Source organism: Lissotriton helveticus, chromosome 2_1 (genome assembly GCF_964261635.1).
Source record: "Lissotriton helveticus chromosome 2_1, aLisHel1.1, whole genome shotgun sequence".
Classification (NCBI taxonomy): domain Eukaryota; kingdom Metazoa; phylum Chordata; class Amphibia; order Caudata; family Salamandridae; genus Lissotriton; species Lissotriton helveticus.
Window position 1 is genome coordinate 770,687,760 of NC_136059.1, and position 26,485 is coordinate 770,714,244.

Consider the following 26,485-nt stretch of genomic DNA (forward strand, 5'->3'; position numbering starts at 1 on the left):
TAAAAGTACTAACTTGACCTTCAAGAACGGGACCATCTGGGAACAGAGGAATTTTAGTAATTGCAATAGCACCAACGTTGTTTACTTGATCACATGTCCGTGCAGATTGGAATATGTAGGAATGACTAGTAGGCCAGTTAAAATCCGGATAGGTGAGCACAAGAGCACGATAAAGTGCAAAAAAACAAGTACCAAACTCACCAGTCATTTCCTGGAAATGAATCACAAGCCCGAGGAAATTTCATGGACTGTGATAGAGCAACTGAGTAATGAAAGATTCCTTTTGGAGAAAGAACAGAGATGGGTGTTTCGCATTCAATCCCACAAAAGGGGCTTGAACGATGATATACCGTGGGGACAGCTGTAATCAACCTCCCCCCCCCATGGCTCCCTACTCCCAGTAGACGATCACCATGAGACGATTGAATGATGCACTATGCAACTACATGGCCCCTATGTACAATGGTTAAGCTGTGACTCCTAGTACAAACATCAGGGGACAACCGTTTTGATGCACGGAGACACCACCTGTCCCTTTAGGTAATCTGTGATCCGTTTTTGACAACATCAGGGTCGCACATAATGATCTAGCGGAAATAGACACTGCACTCCAGTGAGCAATGCCCTTGACACTGCCTACAGTAGCGGTGTTAACAGTAAGAGAATCTAGGTAGTCATGACTGGTGTGTTTATCAGAATGAACTTGTGGTTCTATATACCCTCTGTGAACTGTGATCAGTACTTATAGTTTGGCAACAACATGGCAAATTGTGACACGAGCAATAAATGTTTTTTAAAAACAATTTTCAGACCCACTACGTGCGCTTTCACACGATATTTTTCTTCTTTTTTTATGAATGAGAGACATTGTGCTAAAGACCTCTGATCGGAGCAGTATTAATAAGGTTCTTTGAGTACAACCATCATACTGCAGAATGTGCGCATTCAAGCCCCTCTCGTTTCTTTACAATTACAAAAACAAGAGCAAGCGTAAAAAGACTACCGATCACACTCCTCACTTGGTGCCAAAACACGGCGGCCATCTTTGAATTGTAGCGCTCCAGCCTTCCGGCTGAGGGCGTTCACCAGAATCGGCCAGCATCACGCAACAGAACGGTGACCTATATCTACCGCGCAGACGAGAGACCGCGAGTCCTCGGAGCTGCACGGAGGTAGGGACAGGAGACAAACTCTTACGCCGGTGATGTAAGTAATAGACTCAGACCTCGAGTCTCTAATAAATGGGTCATAGGGATTTTCTGTCGCCTTGTTTGGAATGAGTTATATCTAACAACGAGGGCGGCAATATTTATTTATTGATTTCTTTGCAGTCAACCGAGCAAAACCATCTCCGCCTGCAAGCTCATGAGGCATTGAGAATTAACGAACAAAGTATGTATAATGTAGGAGTGTTTAACATCACTATCTCCTTAGAATATCGATTTTAACAACTAGGGTCTATCTTGCTATCTCTGTGAGTGGATGTACGAATGTGTTGAGTCTCCATTGTATGGGTGAGGAGATAATTGCGAATCGCGTCAAATTGGTTGATTCGCGATGAATTGTCTGGTATACACAAACCAGCCATGAGAGGTATTTATCGATTACCTTGCAACATATAATGCAAAGACAATAACTGTTGACAAGGCGAGAATCTTGCCTAAATGGGTAATTATTTGGATGATACAGATCCAATAATTAGAAGTAAAACATAAACTTGTTTGTGCTTTTTTTCCCCTTTTTCTCTCCTTTCTTTATTTACAGAGACCAATGGTCGTTCTTTTTTGGTATTTATTACTAGTGCCTTGCTTCATACGGGCCAGCTCATGCCCTGAAGCCTAGATATTCAGCCTATTTTTGCTGCTTTATCTATAGGACAGTAGGCTTACGACTAGAGAACTGAGCTATTTGTAGTAGGGACCACCACATGGTCCTGATGATTAGGTAGTTGGGGACTGCCTATGAAACATGTCGACTTGGTAGTCAGCAATTGCACTACCTCACTTTCCCCTTTTTAACGTTCCCAGCTAGAGATCTCAATAAAATTTATTTTTCTACTAGCCAGGGAATTTTTAATTTTTTGTATTTTTTGTGCACCCACTAGTTAGGTCCCTACACTTCACTGACACCATTACACCCACACATAGCCCTGTCACATTTATAGTGCTCCCGCGTAGTCCGTCTGGTCGTAGCACGCCCCGCCCCGTTATAGGGACGGGAAGACCCCTATGATGAAGCATGACACTATTGGATTTTTTTAGTGTGTGAGGGGTATTTTAACAAGCACATGCGCTCTCATCTTTCCATCTCTAAGAGAGGGCCCACTACTTCACTTAAACCTAAAATAATAAATATTTTTTTACACCTCTACACATTGATAGAATCTTACTGTTTACTTGGATCGTTTAGGAGGATGATTCTATCTCAACCTCTACGCTTCCCTTCTTGATTTTTTGTGTCCACTGAGAAGAGTCCTTCTTCAAAACTGCAAACGTGACTTTCCCGTTGACTTGTATAGAGTACGCAGCTGTGTTTCCACTGTGCACACATCCTCTGTGGAGTTCCTGGGTACTTACCTTAGGTCGTTCCTTGTGTCCCCAGTTGTTCTGAGTCTCATGGTCCAAGTCCTGACTTCAGTAGCAGTTCGCATTCCACTTTCTTAGTATATGGTTTGGTCTCCCCCTGGAGACCACTGCGTATTGTGCTTACTTACCTCTTGTAATTGAAGTATTCTTGTGTGTTTGTGTTGATATATCCGGGTAGGGGATATACCAATGTGTTAGTGAGTGTTGTGTAATAAATAGGCATATTTAACACTACACAATGTGATTCTCTTAGTTTAACCTACACTGCATAATTAGATCTGGTAAAACAGGCTGCTTAACACTCCTGGACTAAGCCAGAAGGTTGCTCTACACAGCTACAACTTAGAGAGCGTTCTATTTTTGTCTATGACCACTAAAATCACCATAAGGGTTGTCTGGATTAGTGCAAGGTGCTTCATATAAATAAGTGTGCACCATATACTAAGCCATTCTCGTACATTCGGGATGGTGCATTTAGTCCATTTGGGGGAGCCAAAGTGGGTGGGTGGTGGGCCTGTTTATTATGGGTGTTCGATTTAGCCACTGCGGCTGACAAACATTTGTGTTGCTTTCTTTTTTTAATGTCACTGAGTCTATACCCCTTAACACCATCACATAAAATTTAAAGACTGGTGCTCGTCACTTCTTTATCCCAGTACTGCACCCTCATGCCGTCAATTACAGATGTAACCTGGAATATCTAGGGCCTTAGTGACCGTCACAAGGTGTGCCATGTCTTTGCACATTCACAGAGATACTCCATAGATATCTGCTACACCTAACTGAGGGGACTCTTGCACGACTGCGATCTGGATGGGTTGGGGAACGGCATGTAGCCACTTACTCCAGCTGTGGCCGTGAAGTGGTAATTCTCATTAGGAAAGGGCCACCCTTGAACATGCGTAGTGTCATATGTGATACTTAGGGCAGATCTCTCACCTTTCTGGTATTCTACAAGACCACCCAGTCAAAGTTCTCTCAGTCCACGGCCCCAACACTGATGACCCCCAATTTTTTGCTGAAGTATGGCAGCTGGCTGGGACGTTAGGTCCGGGAGTGATTTTGTGGGGAGGGGATTGTAAAGTAGTGCTTAATCTGGAGAAGGACAGATCTAGCAACACTAAACGTTCCCACCCTCGTGCAGTGGCTCAGTTACGACTCATGGATGATTATTGCCTGACCGACCTTTGCCACTTCTGTAACACCAACCAAATGGAGGGTACTCTTATAACAATGGCTCAGGCTTAGGTCATAAATAGATTATTGGTTTGCGCTGCAGGATGTGCTGGCCTGGGCGGTACAGATTTCCCATATATCAAGGTCGCTCTCTCTTCATGCTCCCGTTTTACTAGAGTTGTTACTTCTGTACAGTCCTCTCCGGAGGCTTCATGTGGAGGATTCCAAATGAAGCATTGTGATATCAGGCGTTCCAGGAAAATATCTGGGCAATAGTAGTGGAATATTTTGAACACAATAACGCCAAAATATTGAGGTCTTCCCTTAGGGAAGCTTTCAAAGTGGTCATTAGAGGAGCATGCATCGCTAAGCAGGCAGGCCTCCTCCGCGCCTTATGAGGCTACCTTACACGTCTAGGAAAGAAATCAGGGAATTGTAACACACGTTTTTTGACAATCAACAGGTTTCCAAACTCACATCCATTCGGAGCAAGATATCTGAATACGAAGAGGCTGCACAGCTTGAAATGCACTACCTCGGAAGTGAGGCACGAGCCAGACGATCCTGGGAGGGAACAGACTGGACAAGTCTCTCTTCCAATTGCTTCACAAGTCATGGGTGAGTGAATAAATTACTGAAATACATGATGATGATTAGTCACATGTACATACTGGTACGGAGGCTGTACACCAAGTCATGGTGGATTTTTTCTTATCCCTGTATCTAACTCGCCAAGGCCCCATTCCCACAACCTACCATGACCCAATCCAACTTTTACGGCTAGAAGATGGTCACAGAAGATATCTGGACGAGCTTTCCACACCCAAAGAAATAATGCGGGTTATCAGTGCTATGCCCGCGTTGTCAGTCCTTACCGTCTGGGTGCCTGAAGCACATCGCCGATTTATTCGTCCAAAAATTGCCGAACCCGCGGCGGCTGCCGCTCGTGTTCGTGCTGGGAATCTAAATTCTGCACACTAAGGCACATCTCCCGACTTTAGGTACATCAGCATCCCTTATCTGTGCATTCGCACTTTAAACATCAAGGTAGCATCCTGATTTTCCAAGCATAAGCGACAACGACCTCCCCAATCCTTGTCCTGAGGAGAACCCTTTAAACTACTGAACGGGTTCGAAACGCGTCGGCGTCCTGCTCCACCCAGATACTGAACTATCAGGGCACAATAGGAATATAACTTACACACAACTCTACATTGTTGCATAGTTCTGTGTCTTCCTATGTTGTGCACCATGTGATGAATTAATTTATGTGTATCTAGTGGTGGTCAAAACAAGTAGGCTAGTTTGTCATCTTAGCTGTCCACTTGTTTAGTTGTATCCAGGATTGGTGCCTCAACAAAGGGATTTGTTTGAGGCATTCCACAGTTGTCTTTATTTAATGTTATCACAATTGTTACATGTGTATGTTCTGATTTAATGTATTGTTTATGGTTTTTTCAATGTACTTGTGAACCTCTGTAAATGCGGTGTGAATCCTTTTGATGCCAAGGCATTTCTTTCATAATCTCTCTTTATAAAAAATACAAGTGATTAAACACAGATGGTTTGTCAGCCTAGCAATTCATTATACTAGGTGCGTACTTGTGTCAACCAACCAACACTGCCCGGCAATCTGGTTTGTTTGCTTCATGCCTGCAGATACAGCATCTGGCCTGGGCGTCCTCACTGCTGCTTTCTATAAAGAATATGCCCCCCTACTTGCCCCTTATCTGCTTGCCATGTATGTAGGATCTCTCTCCTCTGGAGTCCTGCCTCCCTTCCTGCACGAAGCCCTCATTGTAACAGCCCTGCTGCCTGTTGCCCCTTGCCTGGTGGTGCGAAGGACTAGACCTGAATCTCTACATCCCCAGAACCAAGTGACTCCAGGGACTTGCTGGCATGTCTCCTGTTCTGAAGTGAAATACACTGGGTACAAAGTTCCCATCAAAGACTTCCTTCACTCTGTTTCAACTGCTGGACTCTGCCAAATGTGAGTCCTGCCCTGCCAAGAGGTGCAATTCCAGCCCTGGGCTTTCAACAGGGGCTCTGCAGCTGTGTTTTTCTTGCCAATATCTATGCATCTAAACACACAAAAAGAGGTAGGAGTATTTGCAATCGCGCTATTATGTTCTGTGGCATACGTTGTTTGTTTGAAAACTGCCTTCACTCACAAATTTGTGGCATGCTTCATCACAGGGCTTGCTAAACAACACCCCCGCACAGACCAACGCCTGGGTTAGAGCAAAAGGGAGGGGGCAGACAATACAAACATAAAATCATAGGGATAAAAAGAAAAAGAGGGATAGAAAAAAATATATAAGTGCAGAAAGTAGAAATTTTAAATTAGCTCTGGAATATCAACCTAAATACTTTATTCCTGGACTTCCCGGTCAGGATTAAAAAGAATATAAGATGGTGGTTACTGGGAATTTTAGTAGCCGTTCACCCCTCCTAACTGCCTATCGGTCAACATGTTTCCGCAGGTTTCAATGTAGCTCTTCACTGGTCTTTACTGCTTTCGTCAGGACCTAGGATCCCCTTTATATTACCCTCCTTTCCTACCTAACTTTAGTAAGTTGGGATAGACCCATTCTGGTCTGGAGCTGCTTAGACGCACAGCAGTAGTACCTATAAGTGAAAATATATTAGTCATATCATTGTTCCAGATAGGGAGATACCAGATGACATTGCTTTCGGTATGCTGCTGCTACCGGAGCAAAGGATTTGGTAAAAATGCGGGAAGGTGACTTGGGGCCGAATGGGAGGACTGAACTGGTATTTCGTACCGACTACTGTAAAACAAAGATATTTCTGGTGGTTTTTAGGATGCATCTGAATAGGGAAGTATGCATGCTGCAAGTCCAGAGTTGTCATAAAATCTCCTTGGTTTAGGAAATGCAGGATGTCGGACACTGACCATACAGAATGACGGTTTCTGCAGCAATTTGTCAAACTTCCAAAGATCTAGAATGGCTCTCCATTTCCTGGATATATTTTTTGATTAAGAAAAAACAGGAGTAAAAACCCATACCCTTCTGGGTGAAAGGAACTTTTTCGAATGCTGCCCTGGCAAACATAAGGAGGGCTTCCTTCTTCAGTAAGTGAATATGCGGGGGTGTGCTCCCCTCCATGGATTGTTGGTCTGTCTTTGGATAAACTCCATGGTATGACATAGATGACAAGTTCCAATACCAATGTAAATGTAAATCCATATTTGTAAAGCGCAAACTACTCACCCTAACGGGTCTCAAGGCTCTGGGGTCCGCAGTGGAAATTAAGTGAGCTAATGCTAAGAGTCACATGGTGCTGAGCTGAGGCCGGAGATCAAACCGTGAACCCTGTGCTCCGATGTCAGCTGCCCTGGCCGCTGGACCACACCTCCAATCTGTCTGAGGAGATCGGACGCCAATGATGGAGATAAGGATTAGTTACTTACCTGTAATCCTAGTTCTCATCCAGGGGTATACTCATCAAAGTCATAAACTATGAATAATCCCCGCCCATGTGCGGGATCCCGGAGCATATAGAAAATATATATATATATATATATATATATATATATATATATATATATATATATATATATATTACCTACTGGCGGTCGCCAGTAGGTATATATAGTTAGGATTTTTTCTCTATGGGTTTTTTGAAAATTCTATGTCTAATAACTTTGGCGTTTGTGGACGGAATTGGCTGAAATTTTCAGGAAAATGGCACATTTTGTTTCTGAGCAGCCCCTGAAAATTTTGGGGGGGTTCGTCAAGGGGGGGCCGAGAAAAAAGGGGGGTCCCAAAACGCGTTTTTCCCATGTTAATTTCCATAGGGCGGTTGGCCTCACTTTTAGCCCGAACGGCTGAATGGATTTGCACGAAACTTGGCAAAATTGTAGGGACTGGTAGCCCGATGTGCCTTTTGTAGGTCTCAATATATGTGCTCCAGTGGATTTTGAGAAATTAACGTTTAAAAAAAGATATATATCTGTAACAGCGGACCGGGCAGCGCTCTGGTTCGCGGACTTTTCGCGCAACGGAGCTTTGTGAAGCGAAGCTGATTGGTTCTCCGGCGTCTGTCAACATTCCAAACAGTCCGTAGCGGCCGCCATCTTGTCTCTCGGTAGGATCGAGAGACAAGAGGAGGTCAAAACAAAGGGGGAAATAACTATAAGGGGGCATAGTAGATCCTCGCTGACCCCCTAGGTTTGATGTGGAGGTTTTAAAAGGGCCCCGCGGGGCAAAAAAAAATAATAATAATAATAAAACGGCTGAATGGATTTGCACGAAACTTGGCAAAATATTAGGGACTGGTAGCCCGATGTGCCTTTGCTAGGTCTCAATATATGTGCTCCAGTGGATTTTGAGAAATTAACGTTCAAAAAAAGATATATATCTGTAACAGCGCTCCGCTTCGCGTAACGGAGGTTTGCGAAGCTGATTGGTCATTCTGTCACTGGGCTATAGTTGGGCTACATCTGGCTGATATTTGGGCTACATTTGTTTTTTTGTGTGTCTGGCGGCCATCTTTGGGCTACATTGGGCTACATTGGGCTTCATTGGGCTACATTCGGCTAATTAGCAAATAGCTCATCGCAAACTAGGAATGGTAAAGAATCGCTATTTATTCCTTAAAGTTTGCTATTTAGGAAATGCAAAAAACTTTGATGATACATATGGCGGTTCATCTCTAACAAGATAAGAAGCATAGGGATACATTTATGATGACTGGCGCATCACCAGGGATGTGTTAGTCATTCTGTGCCGCTGTTCCGTCACCTATGGTGTGCTGCATTTACAATGCGGCGCATCATGGGGCAAAAACAGCACAGATGCGTGATGTATCTGTGCCGTAAAGGTGGCGCATTGCTGGAGTTGTATCGCAAGTGTGATGAAGCTCCAGCAAGGGTCGGGGGTGCCCCTGTCGCAGGGTTTCTGTTCTCACACAGAACTGTGGACAGAGGATTGGAACCTCGGCGAATTAGGGTGTCCCAAAACTCACGTTAGTAATCAAAAACTCCTTAGCAAGCTAGGTACAGTGTCACATTGGATATAACAAACTCTCAATGTTTAGACAATCCAGAATATGAACTTATAGTACCTCAGGATACGTGGAACTCATGAACAGTCGGTCGTTATAGATTTCTTAGAAACCAGAACATGGAGTTAAGAAGAACAGATGTGTATTTGAAATGTTTATTTACTAATGCCGTCTTCTCAGGCGTAGTACCTTAGATAATAAAAGTACACATATTATCAGTAGCAAAATTACCAGCATAGTTACTAGTACATAAAAAGTGAATGGTGATAGTATGTTAACATGCTGTAAATGAATAAGAGTTAGCAACACTTATAAGCAGCCGCGGGCCGTGGAGGGAGTTACGGTGAGGCAGGGAGGCGGGGAGGGGGAGAAGCAGGGTGGAGAATACAAGTACACATATTATCAGTAGCAAAATTACCAGCATAGTTACTAGTACATAAAAAGCGAATGGTGACAGTATGTTAACATGCTGTAAATGAATAAGAGTTAGCAACACTTATAAGCAGCCGCGGGCCGTGGAGGGAGTTACGGTGGGGCAGGGAGGCGGGGAGGGGGAGGGGCAGATAGAGAGGGCTCCACCCTGCTTCTCCCCCTCCCCGCCTCCCTGCCCCATCGTAACTCCCTCCACGGCCCGCGGCTGCTTATATCTCACCCTCCCTAATACACATATTATATTATTTGCTAAGAAGGTCTCTTTGTGTTGGTTTAGGGCGTGCCCATACTTTAGTGTCTTAGATTTGAAGGAATCACATCAGCATACACCAGCTCTCTCTTCATGTGAACCGCATCAACTGTTGTGTATGTGTGTTCGGCAAAGCAATATAAAACCCGCCTCATGCCCAGAATTGGCAGAAGTTGCACTTATGTTATGAGTATGAAGTCGTGGAGATCAGACCTCATAACAATTCTGTATCGTGTTGTTCTTGAAACTTTAGCACTCGCTGTACAGATATAGTTTAACAAGTAAAGCAGATAGTAGACCAATAACATATTATTCTCATGTAAACCACGATGAACTACTAGGTGGAAAGCTAAAGCAACAACTAAGTGTCGTGTGCAGAAGTTGCAAAAAAGGAAAAATGGCGTTTAAACCGGTAATGAGCCCATGCTAACTTAACACGGTGTAAAGATATCCAGGACCTAGATGACACCTCCTCATGATCCGGAAACGAACTGAATAAGATAATAGAAGTGCCATCTCATGAGAGCAGATTGCAAGTTTATATGTGGACGGTCCGCAAGGTAAAGCATTAAAAACTAGGAAAATTTAATGCTAATGAAAAATAAAACAGCCAAGTACTTTATCGAGTCTTAAGCCAATAGGCAAGGTAAATAATAAAAACTTGACAAATAAGTCAATGAATTGTCAATGAAATGCTAGTACTCAGCATATCAAACATGAAAAAGGTCTATGACATAACTGTGTATGCAAAAAAAGCTGCAACAGCCTCCAATAGGAAGTCACCGTCTTCATCCGAAAACAGTTCAGCCATCCAATTTAAAAGCGGAAACGAACATACGTGCTCTCCCAGCACCGGATCCTCTATCACCATCAGAGGACAGCTCGGTGGGTTTTCAAGAAAGCTCTGTTCCAAGAAAGACTGTGCTGCCGCCAGTAAATTCCAGGGACCAAGTAGTCCATGCATCAATGCCACAGCCATAATCCTTTCGCCAGGACAAACCAACTCGTGAGTAATGATAGGAGTCATCAGCTGATTAAAGTCGACGTCAGGAGAAACCGGTCCGCAGAGACACAAATCAATGGCCCAATCGAAATCACAGGTCAGGCAGTGAAATACAGGCTGGACACAGGTGAAGTAGGAGAATCGAAAAGATAATCCATATGCCGTGCTTAATATCGCCAACGGCATTGTGCCATAATATTCTAGCATGCGATTGCGGAACAGTGTCAGCAGCTGCAGGGTGGGAGGTTGCATAGGAGGGACATCCATATTTAAAAATGTAAAAAAGCACAAGAGCGTCCGCTGGTAATGCAAGTAAAAATGCCAATCCACGAACCAGAGTGCAGAAAATAGAATGAAAGGAAGCAGGGATGACTCCAAAGATTTTCTCAAATGAAGTCACGAGACCACTGGTAACAACTTTAAAAAAGTGCGCCAGGGACTTTGTGGAGGATGCGTTAAAGATAGTCGGAAACATGTTGCTGAAATTGAAAGGCAAATCTTAATTGAAAAGGGTGTGCACCTCTGTACGGGTGTTCGCTATGTGAAGTACGAAAGTTTCACGGGCCGAACTCAAGGCCACCTCTCTCTGAGACAAAAGAGCTCTTATTCTTGCCATGCCGTTGAAACGTGTCCCAAGGTTGGTATTTGTGGCCAGATTGAAAACTCCCTATGTTCATGTGTGGGAGGAAATAGAACATTTCTGCAGCAAATAACCCGTTCACTTACTGTTACGATAAAAGGAATACTTTTAATTAACCCAGAACAATCTTCATTATTGAGCATCAAATAACTACCATTTTCCAACAACTTGAACGTGGGGATGATAGCAGGAACTGGCGTGCCTTGCAACACGCAAGCCATATTTGGTCGGTGTTTGTTGCATGAACCGTGTAACTGTATGTGCCTACACATTAGTGAATGATCTGGCGTCTCAGTGCATTCCTCTCCATTCAGATAAACTTCTTGATCATCTTTGAAACATCTGTATGTGTATGGAAGCGACCAGACCTCATGAAGAAAAGCACTACCTAAAGGTTCATAACGACCTATTGGTATATATTTCATACAATTTGAAAACTTATATAAAGCAAAAGGCAGCGTTATTAAACCGTGGATAAGGCATGTTGCCAAAAAAACTGCAATCCTCTGCTGATGATGTCACTGAGCATGTCATGAATGATGTAATATGTGACATCATCAGCAGTGGATTACGGGTAATAGTATCTCTAGTTTACTCCCCTATAGCTGTCTTTCTTTTAACATAAGTGTCTGTTTCCTTCCCTTATACTTACTGTTTTTGGTTCGCTTCCCGTTCGCGTACCGGCGAGCGAACTGGGAAGCGAACTAAGAGAAATAGAGGTTGGCACAGTTCCAAATATTGTACCAATTTTTTAATAACGGGGAGGTAGTTCTGAAAAGAACTTTTTTTTTTAATTTTTCTGAACATTTTTTTACTGTTTTTGAATTTTTCGGAACAGTTTTATATTTTTTTGGGTTTTTCTTGGAGGGGGCAATGAAAACGATTCATTGTAAAGGGCTCAACAGGAGCAACAAAACAAAAAAAAGAAGTATTTATTATTTTGGGCGTTTCGGACAAACTTGCATATGATAGTCAATAGCTCTGTTGATCAGAGTGATGCTTTTTTGTCCGTAGGAAATGAATCCATCGCAAAATGCGCAGATGTGTTTTACATCACCAAATCTCATTTGTATATTTGGCACCATCTCCCTGCCCTCTGGTCCCGTTACTTCCGGTACAACAGATCTTCTGGCCATAATAGGGAGATTATCTAGGTCGTTCCGAAACTGTGCAGCACTGTAGTTGTTAGGATGCCACTTAGTCATATGGCGATGCATTGTGTAGTTTCCGAAACTGTATTTTTTGTCGGTCCCTCTGGACAGTCTATCTTGACATATAAGGCAAGTTACGTATCTTGCATTTACTTTTTTCTGACCTTTGGGAATTTTAAAAAATTGCCAAATGAAGTTTTCTTTCCGGTGAGACGTCCTGGGCTGCTCAGGCAAACACTGCCTCTCTTCGTGCTCGTCCTCCTGTTCCTCTTCTTCTTCTTCTTGTTGAATTATAACTTGAGCAGGTGGTCCACTCTTCCTTGGATGTGGTGGTGGTGGTGGGGAAGCACCAGCTGAAGCTACTAAAGAAGCCATTGCTCAGTGATCACAAAGGGTCTTTCTCTCACAATGATGAAAGTCAGAGTGAGGAAAGAAGGAGGGATTTTCATCATTTGGGAAAAACAAGAGTTCTCAACCAATCAAAAGTGTTCATTTTAGATTATATGACCTAGTCTTACATCATTAGGAAACCAAAAGTGAAATGAACCAATGAAAAGTGTTATTACCAAGTCACATGACTTGCTGTGTTTACGTTAAGCGCTTTGCAGGGCCTCCCGGTTTGCTTCCAGAAACCTGCGCTTTGCGACTCGCTTCGCGTACCAGTTCGCTAACGTAGTACGTCATATGACGTATCACGCGACAACGTGAAACGTCATGCGGACGGGAGGCGTCACGATGTTGTTTTGTAACGCGGCACTTGCGGTAAAGAAACGTTTACCGGCTCGCGGTCTATTTCGCGGCATCAAGGTCAGCTAACGGGAAGCTTCCCGATTTGCGAAGCGGGAACGAAGAAAAAAAAATATTTTAAAAAAAAATTATTCATAAACATATAAAATATATTTTTGGATTTAAAGAAGAATACATTTTACAGCTACAGATATTAGCTGTTAAAAAACCAATGAAATTCACTGAAAAAACCATAGGTTATAGACCATATATAGTTAGGAATTAGCATTTACAAAACCTTGAAAATTCACTGAAAAAACCATAGGTTATAGACCATGTATAGTTAGGAATTAGCATTTAAAAAACCTTATTTTACTCACACAAAACCATTGAAATTCCTTATATAGTTAGTTGCACTAACTATATATCGCGCACCCGCAATCCACTGCTGATCATGTCACATATTACATCATTCATGACATGGTCAGTGACATCACTGATGACATCACTGATGACATCACAAATGACATCACTGATGACATCACTGATGACATCTCATTTGACATCATTCTTGTGCTAATACGATAAACCTCTTCAGACTCTAATATAACCTTAGATACACTCAGTGTATACAGACACTCACACACTGCCACTCATCCATGGAGTTACTCACACACCCAGTCAGTCATGCAAAGAAACAATCTCACCTCCATTTCTTCAACTATACAGTTAAACACACCTTACTTATTGAAACATATACTAACACATATTTACTCTCTTATACAATCCCTGATACAAGTTCACAATGATCGATACAACCACTCACTCATTCAGTGGCTCTCATGCACAGTTATTTATATATGCCAACTCTCACATGTACTGTGTTTTACATATGTACTTACTATGACATGTAGCATTGAGATATCCATTCACTCATCAATACACTCATGCACACAGTCAACTGCCCATGTAGCTGTTTCCACATGCACTCTTGAACTCATACACCTAGTGAATAAACTGCTCACACATCTATGCATAGAGTCACACACCTTCCAGCCACCCCCACACAAACTCAATCTCCCATAGAAATACTTGGGCAACCAATTAATAACACATATAGCCTCTCGTATAGCTAATGATCAACACATGCAGCAGTTTACAGAACAACAGACATAATGATGCACAAATTAAGACAGTTTAGTCACTAACCCATGCATTCAGTGAGACACATTTAATCACTCACTCATACAGTCAGTCATGCACCTACTAAATCCTTCATCCAGACACTTATACATCCACTCAAGACATATTTTAACTTTACAGAAAAATACAGTCACTGGATGTTGTCATCAGTGATGTCATCAGTGATGTCATTTGAGATGTCATCAGTGATGTCACTGACCATGTCATGAATGATGTAATATGTGACATGATCAGCAGTGGATTGCGGGTGCGCGATATATAGTTAGTGCAACTAACTATATATGGAATTTCAATGGTTTTGTGTGAGTAAAATAAGGTTTTTTAAATGCTAATTCCTAACTATATATGGTCTATAACCTATGGTTTTTTCAGTGAATTTTCAAGGTTTTGTAAATGCTAATTCCTAACTATATATGGTCTATAACCTATGGTTTTTTCAGTGAATATATATATATATATATATACATATATATTTATATGTATGTGAAAACCTATTTGCAGCCTAAAACATTTCCTAACTGGCAAAAATGCCGCAAAATTACATAAATTAGCATACATACAGTAGTACTCTTCCAAACCCTAAGGAAGAAAGAGAGCAGAAAACATTTGTATACAACAATGCTTTATTGCCATAGGAAAAACCTGTAATTGCAGGCATTTGCCATTAGGCTGCAGTAGAGTAAAAAGCAAACAAAGAAAACTGACACCTTGCCTTTAAGGCATTAGAGTAGGGGTACCGTGCCTTTAAGACCTGAAGGCAACCCCCTGCTCCCATGATGCACCACAGGTGACAGTTGGGTCAGTTCTTTTTGGAGGTGCATAACACCTGTGGAGATCCACAATAAGAAGATCTCATAACTGTGTAACTCTGCTCGTCCGGGGAGGTGGGCGGGAGCTTATGACTTTGATGAGTATACCCCTGGATGAGAACTAGGATTACAGGTAAGTAACTAATCCTTCTCATCCAGGGGATACTCATCAATAGTCATAATCTATGAATAGATTAGCAAGCTCATACCCAAAGTCTCGCGGACGAGCAAGAAGTATAAAAACTTCACAGAATGACTAAGACATATATTGCAAATACATCTTATGCAAACAAGTTCCTTAACGAGGCCTGCCCTACTCTGGCATCGGCCTGAGTATCTGAGTCCAGGCAATAATGGCGGGTAAAGGTATGGACAGACCGCCAAGTTGCCGCTTTACAAATTTCAGAAATAGGAACATTACGAAGGAGAGCTGTAGTGGAAGCTTTCCCTCTAGTAGAATGTGCATGTGGTTTACCCTGCAAGGACTTGTTAGCTAGTTGATAAGCTAAAGCTATACAGGAGACAATCCAGCGAGAAATTGACCTTTTGGAAGCTGACAGGCCAGTATTAGTACTGCCATAATTAACAAAAAGCCGGTCAGACTTCCTAAGAGGCAGGGTTTTTGACAAGTAGAATTTCAGGACCCTCCGGAGATCTAGAGAGTGTAATGACCTCTCAGGGGGAGTGGAAGGATTAGGAAAAGAAGTAGGTAAGGTAATAGACTGGTTGATATGAAAGTCTGAGACTACCTTAGGCAAGAAACTTGGGTGCGTTCTTAAGACCACCCTGTTGGCATGAAAAACTGTGTAAGGTTCCTTGCAACACAAGGCCTGGATTTCACTGACCCTACGGGCAGAGGTAATCGCCACTAGAAAGGCGGCTTTCCAGGTCAAGTGCTGCAAAGAGGCCTTATGTATAGGCTCGAAAGGAGCACTCATCAGCTTAGTCAGGACAATATTAAGCTCCCAGGGAGGGGAGGGGGACCTCACCGGTAGAAAGACTTTTTTCAGATCTTCTAGGAAATCTTTAACTACAGGCATAAGGAAGAAAGATGTCTGATTAGGAGACTTCCTATATGCTGTGATTGCAGCTAAATGAACCCTGATGGAGGGGTATTTCAGGCCTGATCTCGCTAAATGCAATAGATATGGAAGAATCACCTGCTCTTGGCCATGTACCGGGTCAGGGGAGTGCTCATGACACCATAAGAAGAACCTCTTCCACTTGAAAGCGTAGGACTTCCTAGTGGAGGGTCGTTTTGATTCTTTAAGAATAGTCATGCAGTCTGCTGGGAGGTCTAAATGTCCATACTGGATGACCTCAGGAGCCATGCCGTCAAGCGAAGGGAAGGAAGGTTGGGGTGAAACACCTTCTCCTGGTCTTTGGTCAACAAGTCTGGACGGCATGGTAGACGCCGGTGAGGAACTTCCGACATCTGAAGAAGATCGGGGTACCACCACTGGCGTGGCCACTCTGGTGCTATCAGGATCATTCTGGTGTTGGTCCTGTAGAACTTCTGGATCACCGCCGGGATCAGAGGCAGGGGAGGAAAGGCGTAGAGTAATGTCTGCGACCAGCTGATCAAAAGACCGTTCCCCAGTGATCCCTGTTGAGGGAACCTGGACGCGAAGACAGGGCATTTTGTATTGGCCGCGTCTGCGAACAGGTCTACGTCCGGTACGCCCCAACCCCGAAAAACCTCTTGAGCCACTTCCTCGTTGAGCACCCAATCGTGCGCTTCTACGAAGATTCTGCTGAGGCAGTCTGCTTGGACGTTTTGAATTCCTGGTAGATGAACTGCCACTATGGACAGGCCTCTTGCTAGGAGCCAATGCCAGATGGCTTGTGCTTCCAGGGACAAGACTCTTGACCCCGTGCCTCCCTGTTTGTTCAGATAGAACATAGTTGTCGTGTTGTCCGTCTGAACCTGGAGGTGGTTGGTGCGCAGAGAAGGATAAAGAGACTTGAGAGCAAGATGAACTGCTCGAAGCTCCAGGAAGTTGATACGGTAGCCTTGCTCTACCTCGGACCAGAGGCCTTGAACTTGGAGTCCGCCCATGTGAGCACCCCAGCCTTGAAGGGAGGCATCCGTGACAATTGACTGAGATGGAGGAGAACGATGGAATGGCACTCCTCGGAGAAGATTGGATCGTTTCAACCACCATCTGATCGAGTCCCTGGCTTCTTGAGGAAGCAAGACCCGGTCTTCCCACTGATCCGATCTCTGAGACCACTGATCTTCGAGGGCTTGTTGTAGAGGTCTCATGTGAAGGCGAGCATTGGGCACGATGTAAATGCATGAAGCCATCGATCCCAGAAGAGAGGACACTTGTCTGGCTGTGGGGGCCTGATTGTCCAGAAGAAGGCGACCCTTCAGGAGCATAGATGACAACCTCTCCTCCGAAGGACACACGCTTGCCTGTAGTGAGTCCAGAGAAGCACCCAGGTAGTGGATCCGCTGGGAAGGGTTGAGAACTGATTTTTTCAGATTGACGTGAAGACCCAACGAGTCCATCAGTTTGAGGCAGAACGACAGATGGTTCTGAAGTAGCGACGGGGTGGAGCTATTCAACAGCCAATCGTCTAGATATGGATAGACGAAGATCTTTCTTTTGCGGAGAAAAGCAGCCACCACCGCCAAGCACTTGGAGAATGTCCGAGGTGCAGATTTCAGGCCAAACGGCAGCACTCGATATTGGTAGTGACGACGTCCGATCTGAAACCTCAGGAACTTCCGATGCTTGACTGACACTGGTATGTGGAAGTAGGCGTCCTGCAAGTCGATGGCACACATCCAGTCTCCCTGATGAAGATGTGGGAAGTTCTGATGCAAGGCGAGCATACAGAACTTTTCTTTTCGTATGAATTTGTTTAGCCTTCGAAGATCTAGAATGGGCCTGTATTCTTTGACAGTTCCTCGTTTTTGAACCAAGAAATAGCGGGAGTACACTCCTTGATTTTTGTGAATTGAGGGGACCTCCTCTATGGCCATCTTCTCTAGAAGGACGGAGACTTCGTCTTGTAGCAATTGACTCTTGTAATGTGGAAGATGTCGCGATTGGAGGAGGACTTGCGGAGGAGGAGATTTGAACCTCAGCAAGTAACCATGCTGCACAATATTCAGCACCCATCTGTCTTTTGTAATGGATTCCCACTCTGTCAGATGATGAGAAACATTCCCTCCCACCGGAGTGGCGAACAGACGTGGAGGAAGCAATGGCTCAGGGCTTAGGCGGTTGCTTTGAGGGAGGCTGCTGTCTGTTATTGCCACCTCTTCCTCTGCCAGGACGACGCTGCTGGAACTGCGTCTTCTGCTGAGACTGAGATTGCCACTGAGGGGTTTGAACCCTCTGTTGGAAAGACCTCCTATCTCCTTGGCGAAAGCGTTTCTTGAACTCCTTGCGCTTTTCTAATCCCACAGCCTTGACGGTGTACATTTCTGCTTTCATTTTGGACATTTCGTCGTCCGCGTGTGGACCAAACAGAGATTTCCCATTGAAGGGCAAATTCAAAATCTTCTTCTGGGCGTCTGGCTTGAGCCCTGTCAGGCGGAGCCAGGCCGAACGACGGGAACAAATACCACTTGAATAGCCATGGGCCGCAAGGTCAGAGGCATCCACTGCGGCGCTAATAACTTGATTGGCTACAAGGCCTTCCTCCTGTATAGTCTCCAGAAAATCTTGGCGATCTTCCTTGGGGAGCTTGTCTGTAAAGCGAGTCAGGGAGTCCCAAAGGGACCTGTCGTACCTTCCAAGCAAGGCAGAGGCGCTAGCCACCTTCATAAAGGAAGAAGAGGTGTTGCATACCTTCCTACCAAAGGAGTCCATAAGTTTACTATCTTTTTCAGGTGGTACTGAAGAGGAAGTAGAGCCTGCATGGGACTTCATGGCAGCCGCCACAATAATGGAATCCGCAGGAGGATCCGACCTGAGGAACAAGGGATCCTCTGCCGGGGCCTTGTACTTCTTGGCTATCCGAGATGGAACAGATCCCACCACTGCTGGTGTGAGGAAAGTAGCCATAGCCGGTTCTAGGAGGCCGGGGACCAGGGGCAGTAGAGGCCTGGGCGCTGTGCGATGACGGAGGGTATAAAAAATCACAGAAGTGGGAACCACTGGAGTGTGCAGCGTAATATTCAGCTTTCTTGCTCCCCTGCCCAGAACATCGGAGAAAGTCGCGAGGTCATCAATTGGAGAAACTCGGGAAGGAGGCGTAGAGGAGAAGGTCGGAGAGTAATCTCTGTAAGACGACCTAGATGAAGACGACCTTGTGGAGGATCTTGTACGCCGCCTCTTATGGGACCTGTCACGATTCCTGATGTGACTGTCCCTGGACCTAGAGCGATGTCTTGATGGAGGATCTTGGTCTGACAGGTGTTCTTGGCCGCACTGGAGAACGTGATCTGGCTCGAGATCTTGGCCTGGGTGAAATCCTGGGACTCCGAGGAGATCTAGATGGTCCGGAGTTTTTGTACGGGAGTAATCCGAGCCCGGACTACTCTGATCTCCAGACACAGCACCTTGAGGATGTTGAGACACCAAGCTGCGTGACCTGCCCGCTGTGGGCGAAGATTCTGGAGAGACCTGCACGATGTTCAAGCCAGGAGATGATGATTTGCCTCCTGAAGTCTCAGAACGAGGGGACTCCACCACCGGCACTTTATCCCTCGACGGCGAAAGCCTCGACGTCGAAGACGTTTGGGTGACTAGTGGCGTCGAGCGGTGTCTTGATGCTCTCGAAGGCGATCGATCACGTCGAGCAGGACTCAAATGAGAACCTCGACGTCGAACTGGAGACTTCGACGTCGATCACACTCGACGTCGATCAGATGGAGATGCTCCATGACGTCGTATCGACGACGACTCTCGACGTCGTGTCGACGACGACCTTCCTCGACGTCGCGTCGATGGCGACCTTTCCTGGCGTCGCCTCGGCGTCGACCTCCTTGACGTCGAAGGATGGGATCTGGCAGTCCCTCTCGACGGCGGCCCGCTAGTCAGCGGCGACCTAGATGCCATCCTAGCTCTCGACGCCGATCCCCTCCGGGGCGGCGGAGAGTGTCTCGACGTCGACGGAAGCCTCGACGTCGACGGAGACTTAGATGTAGTAGCAGCCATGGACTTCGAGCCCGAAGTATGGCGCCTCGACGCCGACTTACTTGACTGCGGCGGAGATCTTCGACGTCGTGAAGATGATCTGGGCCTTTTCAACGGCGACCTCGACGGAGTTCTTCGACCTTCATTCCTCTTTCTGGGAACAGGAGAAGTGGAATGACGCCGTTTTTGGCCATGCTTGCTTGTAGGAGAAGATCTAGGGACTGTGGAAGCACCCACCTGGTGACTTTTGTCCATCTCCTGCATGGCATGAAGTCGAATCTTCTCCCTGTCGCGAAGAGTCCGACTTTTAAATTTTTTACAGAGATGGCACTGATCAGGAATGTGTGTAGATGGAAGGCACACAATACACACAGAATGTGGATCAGTCAGAGCCATCTTCTTGTCACAAGAAGGACATTTCCGAAACAGAGCAGGCATTCTGACAGGAAATTCTTGTGGGTTACCACAGAAAAATAAATCAGAAGCCTTATTTATTCACAAAATGTCGAAATCTAAGAGTAAATTCTCTCAAAAAACACAATTTCAGTTGAAAACTGAAGAGCTCAAGCTCCAGGTTCCTCACAGAAGGAGCCGGAAAAAAGAACTGACCCAACTGTCACCTGTGGTGCATCATGGGAGCAGGGGGTTGCCTTCAGGTCTTAAAGGCACGGTACCCCTACTCTAATGCCTTAAAGGCAAGGTGTCAGTTTTCTTTGTTTGCTTTTTACTCTACTGCAGCCTAATGGCAAATGCCTGCAATTACAGGTTTTTCCTATGGCAATAAAGCATTGTTGTATACAAATGTTTTCTGCTCTCTTTCTTCCTTAGGGTTTGGAAGAGTACTACTGTATGTATGCTAATTTATGTAATTTTGCGGCAATTTTGCCAGTTAGGAAATGTTTTAGGCTGCAAATATATGTTTTCACATATATATATATACATATATATTTATATGTATTTTCTATATGCTCCGGGATCCCGCACATGGGCGGGGATTATTCATAGATTATGACTATTGATGAGTATCCCCTGGATGAGAACTGGTAACGTTTGCACCCACGGGACTGGAGGAGGTGGAAGTAGCTGGTCTCTATTTTAGGTCACGGTTTACGATCTGTGCCACAACTCTGGGGGAAGTTCTTCAATCGTGGTCCTTGTTTCGTATATGTGGCCGTGGGTGGAGGACGATATGGCTACTGTTGATAAGGAGCTCTGTATTTAAAGTGAAAGGGCCGATACTGTTGGGAGCACTGGTATCCTCCTCTATAGGTTGAAAACGCTCTTTAACGTGCACCTTGAAAGGGCATTTTCCTGAATTACAGCAAACCAAGTGATCTGGATGTGTCTGTCTATTTCGATGCCCAATAAAGCATCATCTATGAGCTTCCCAAATAGTGACTCTCCATTGTAGGCCATATTGAGAATTTTTGACTGGACTTCTGATCTGAACTTGTTTGCTTTTAGCCAGCCCTGTCGCCTTAAGACTTCTGCATCATCTATTTGATGAAAACCAGTGGATGCTACGTCCATTGCGCAGTCTATGAATTCGGCTGTCATGCGCTCACCCTCTTGTAGTATTTTACTTGCCTCCGATTTTCTATCTTCAGGCACTAAGCCAATGAGGTCCCCAATGTCGGAGCACATCTGCCTATCAAAGTGGCCCAGGCTTGGCCACTAGCGAATTGGCCACACAAACTGTGATGGCAGACTTGGCGGAGAACCTCTTACCAATGTTATCTAACTACCTGCTCTCTTTATCTGGTGGCATACATATAGGAGTTAAAGGATTCTTAGAGCGGCATTGCACACCTTGTGATATGACTCAGTCCTGTTTGGGATGTCCTGTGAGGCAGGAGGTAGAATCTTCTGGAACCTTGTATTTTTTATCAATACGAGGCAGTATGCTGCCACCGGGGCCTGGCTTTTCAGTATTTTTATATCTTCCCCCCAAATATAATCAATGATAGGGATGGCTCGGACTTGATTTTCTTGACTGCTCTTTGAAATCATAAAGAAAGAAGTCGGACGTCTTGATTGAGACCAATGGGTGAAATCTTGTGGCAGTGCAGGGTATTACGTTGTGAAAGCCTTCCATGTCCTCCGGAGGAGAGTCTGCTGGATTTGGTGGAGTGGGGGCTAGATAATAGTCCATTTTATCAACGGGAGGCTGAGGTTCTGGAATTTCACCTTCCTCTTAAACCTAGCTGGGGATGGTAACCTCAGGTCAGAAGGACATTTTCATGATCCTTCCAATGGTCATGGGCAAAGCATTCAATTTAATTAAGGAATTTGGCGTCATTGATACACTGCCAATCGATGGGGTCGTCGTCGATAGGGTCAACAATTGTGTCAACGTCAATGGTAATGTCGATGCGGTCGTCAACGGAGTCTTCGTCGACAATGAAATTCTCCTTGACGGAATCGCGGCGTCAATGGATTAAGTCATCTTCGTTTTCACCTTTGATGGTCTCCACCAGAGGTGATGGACGTTGTCAACGAGATTGCTGTTGATGAGGCTTTGAGGTAAGTTTTGTGCATCAACGGTTAAAAAGAGGATTTTTGTGGGTGATCCCCAGCCCCTGCAGATGGAGTACTGGGTGCTGATGATGCTGCCTCTGAGATTAGTTTGGGTTTCTCCTTTTTCAGAGATTTTGTGAGGTGGGACGTCTTAAGGACCTTTCTGCTTTCTTTAGAGGTCCCATGGTCCTGGGATCAGGATCTTTTGTGAGACCCTTCCAATGTATCACTGTCCTCCTCAGAAGATGATCTCTGAGTTTTGACTTCGGAAGTCACAGAAGACGCCTCCCATCTCTGTCCTTCAAGGTTTTGGAGGAAACAGTGCAACACATTTTACACTCATGTACCATATGTTGAGGGTAGAGGCAGAAGAGACAGTCCTTATGCGGATCATCAACGTGTACCCTTTGCTTTTTGCTGGTCTTACAGTGTCTGAAAAGGGCTTTCTTCACTGTATCAGACACTGTAGGAGAAGTAGAAGTAGTTTGTCAAGATCTGGAAGTAGAAAAATGAGTAGAGCTCAGGGAGACTCCCTTCACACCAGACAAGACGAGAAAATCTAAGGGACTCAGTGTTTATTGGGTGTTTTAGAGGGTGCTATCGCCTGATTGGTTAAGAGTAGAACATCTGATCCCAGGATGCTCGTTTAAGATCCAGGGAAGACCTGGCTTGGCAGTTTGGGCTGGACTGTTCCCATGAGGAAAAGGGTCAAGACTGATTTGCATATGGCTGGCTCTGTACCGGTGTGGAGAAGTGAGCTAAATAACAATGATGGATTAAATCCAGATCTAATAGTGGCTGGGGGTGAGCATTTGAAAAGGTTCAGTGCTCCGTCCATCATAATCAATGGTTGCTTAAATCTTCTTAAGGTGTGAAATTTGTTTTATCTGCACTTCAGAAATTCTGATGTCAAAAGCAAATAAAATTGCTAGGTGAGATCGGTCTTTTCACTAAAGCTCCACATGCAAGAACCAACTAATTGGAGCAATATATTACACCAGGTAAAAACTGTGAGTAAAAGGAAGATGTAGCTTTTATAGCCATGTTTTATCCTATAATTTGTTACCTCCATAACCCAGTATATAAGAAAAAAAGAAAACACACAAGGACTCTATGCACATCTGTTCACTATAAATCTGTTTTGCTCTTACCATTGTGGTCCTCTGTGATAATGACCTGAGGGAGACAATCAATGCTTTCTTTACTGGCTGGAGGGTGGGCTTGTTCAACATCAACTGACAGGGATTCTAAATGGGCCAGAGCAGTCTGGAAAAAAGGTATAAAAATGTTCAACACAAAACGACATACAACATCTGTGTTTCACTATTCAATATTGCTAAATTTTTTAGCATTGTATCTTTCATACATTAACCTACATGACTTGTCTCCCATTGTCAGGCTGGGGATCCCTCATAGTATAAATAGCAATAACAACTGTTACAATGGCCAGAGGTCTAACAACATTGTCTGTTAATTAGTTTACTCATGTTACTGAAAAGCAAAAGAACTTCAGCAAATCAGCTGACTGCACAAGCACTTTCACTTTCACTAGAGGTCACCATAGTTCAGATTTTCCAACCACAAGATCGGCAGCAACCAGTGGGCCTCTAATAGAGCAAGGAATGTGGGTGGCATGTGAGTCTATGAACAATACCAAAGTTAGAAAACTAATGATACAGATAAGTAACTTGTTTCTTCTCTAGCACCGGATCTTTGACAGATCCACATGCTTGAATTAGAATAGTTAACAGCCTGCAATGCATTACGATGCAGGCTCAACTTATCTAAAAAGGTTGCAAAGACCTACTTATCCAACCGAAGAATCTGATACTGCATCTGTAGCGAGGCATTAGTGCTTGATAAATGTATGCATGTTATTTCAGTTGCAGCTGGGCAGACGTTGTGCAGAGGCGGACATGCATACACAAGGCAGTCATTGACAAATGCCTTTCATTGAGTGCGCCATCACTTTTCTTGTTAGAGGCACATTCACCTTTTCTTTTTGCGACCTAACAGGATAGTGTTGAGAGTCATTTCTCGGCTCTCGTTTAGAGAGGCGACAGTCTCTTCCAGGCTAGATGGACACAAATATCTGGTCAGTTGATCTTAGATCTTTACTTTGACGAGAAGAATCAGAGGCACCTGCCTACATCCAGAGAGTGCTGGGACTTCTGGGCATTGGAAATGGGGGACATAAAGAAGGAACTGAAAATGTCTGGCTCACTGATTATGCAGGTAGATGGGCCTTAACAAAGAATATGGACGCAAAAACATCTAATCCTTTGAGTAATAATGGGGGAGAGGTTCCTTGACAGTGCAAGCATCTCACTCACTCTTCATGAACAGGAGAGAAACTTCAACTCCGCTAAATGAAAAGGCTCAAATTATGTGCTGTAATGCATTCAAGAACAGTGTTGAGGTCCCAAGATTCTGGTTGCTCTCTCAGTGAATGGCAGACTTGAAAACACAGTTACATAAATTGCTTTATACTCCCCATATAAAACAAATATGGATTACATCTATTCGCCGAATGCAGCCAGATGGACTTTGAGGAGTGATCTGGCAAGATGTAATAAAGAAGGCAATATATGACGAGGCTAAACTGCCATTTCATTTAGAGTATCACCAGCACACCGCATGCAGAATATTATCCATTTTGACTTGTATGTTTTGAAAGTGTATAGTGCTTAAAATACATTTTTTTAAAAACCTACAGTCCCTGACCAGATGACCAAACTCTAGGTCATTAGGAGCCAGGCCATGAGGTGTAAGGACTTCAGGTCATGATAAAGATGTTGTCCCCCTTGCCTATATAGAAGCTCCAGGTGGATCTTCAGCAAAGCAGCAAAAGCATTTGAGAGATGCGGACGATCAGTGTCCTGATACGATTTTGGCCAGCTAGGAGTGATCACTATCAATTTGCATGGATCCTTCTTGGCTTTGCTGAGAACACTATGCACCGGGAGAAACGGCAGAAAAACATATGCAAAGATGTTGAACCAGCTCATCAAAAAAAAAAAAAAGCTTCTTCCTAAGTTCCCCATTGGTAATGGCTGCTGAAGAAGAGATTGCACTTATCTCTGGTCATGAACAGATCAGAGGTATAAACGCAGCCTTTGAACAGCTGCAACAACTGGTCAAAGTGCAGCTCTCATTCGGTCTAATTCGAGAAAGACCTGCTGAAAGCCACTGATCAGCTGTCCTGCAGATACAGTAAGTTTTCTGTTTTTAGCTAATAATTGTTGCTTACCGTGCATTCCCACAGCCGCAGGGCGTCTTCTGATGAGAGTGAAGCATTTGTTCGGTCTTACTTCAATATACAATGCATTGAAGATGTATTAACTGTTACAATATGTATCATGGTATTCAGAAGGCAAGGAGGAAACACTTAAAGAATTAAACAAATTGCTCAAAGATTGAGGACCTTTAGGTCTTAACACTCCTTGATCGCCGACCATTTCCTTTGCGTCATCCCTTCTGCATATGTGTGCCCCATCATTTCATCAAAGCATTTTTTGTCATTACTATCAGGTGCTGCAGACTTGATCCTGGCTCTGTATATAATAGACCACAGTAAGGTATAGTGTGCACAGAGTCCAGGAAGTCCCCAGAGGTAAAGCAAAGGCTAAGTTAGGTAAGTACCAACATCTCTTCGTGGTAGAGTGGGCGGTGTGAGCAGTTAGGCTTACCCAGCGGGTGTGTTAAGCGTTTATAGTATTAACTCACTCAAGACTGATAGCACATACTCAGAGACTGAATCCAGACCAATTAAGTAAGTATAAAAAAGGTATATTTAGAACCAAGCAGGACTTGGCAGAGGTAAGTAAAATATTCTATTAAATGCAAGACTTTACAAGGAAGTGCAG

The 26,485-nt window shown here is 44.3% G+C and overlaps 1 protein-coding gene across 2 annotated transcripts in view; it reads right to left on the reverse strand.

The window, feature by feature from the left end:
- PJA2 (praja ring finger ubiquitin ligase 2) overlaps window positions 1-26,485 on the reverse strand; it is a 206,792-nt gene that overhangs the window by 41,170 nt on the left and 139,137 nt on the right. For both annotated transcript variants that reach the window (XM_078675490.1, XM_078675491.1), the window contains exon 7: window positions 23,771-23,885. In XM_078675490.1, coding sequence (XP_078531616.1) covers window positions 23,771-23,885 — 115 coding nt within the window. The remainder of the gene's footprint in view (window positions 1-23,770; window positions 23,886-26,485) is intronic.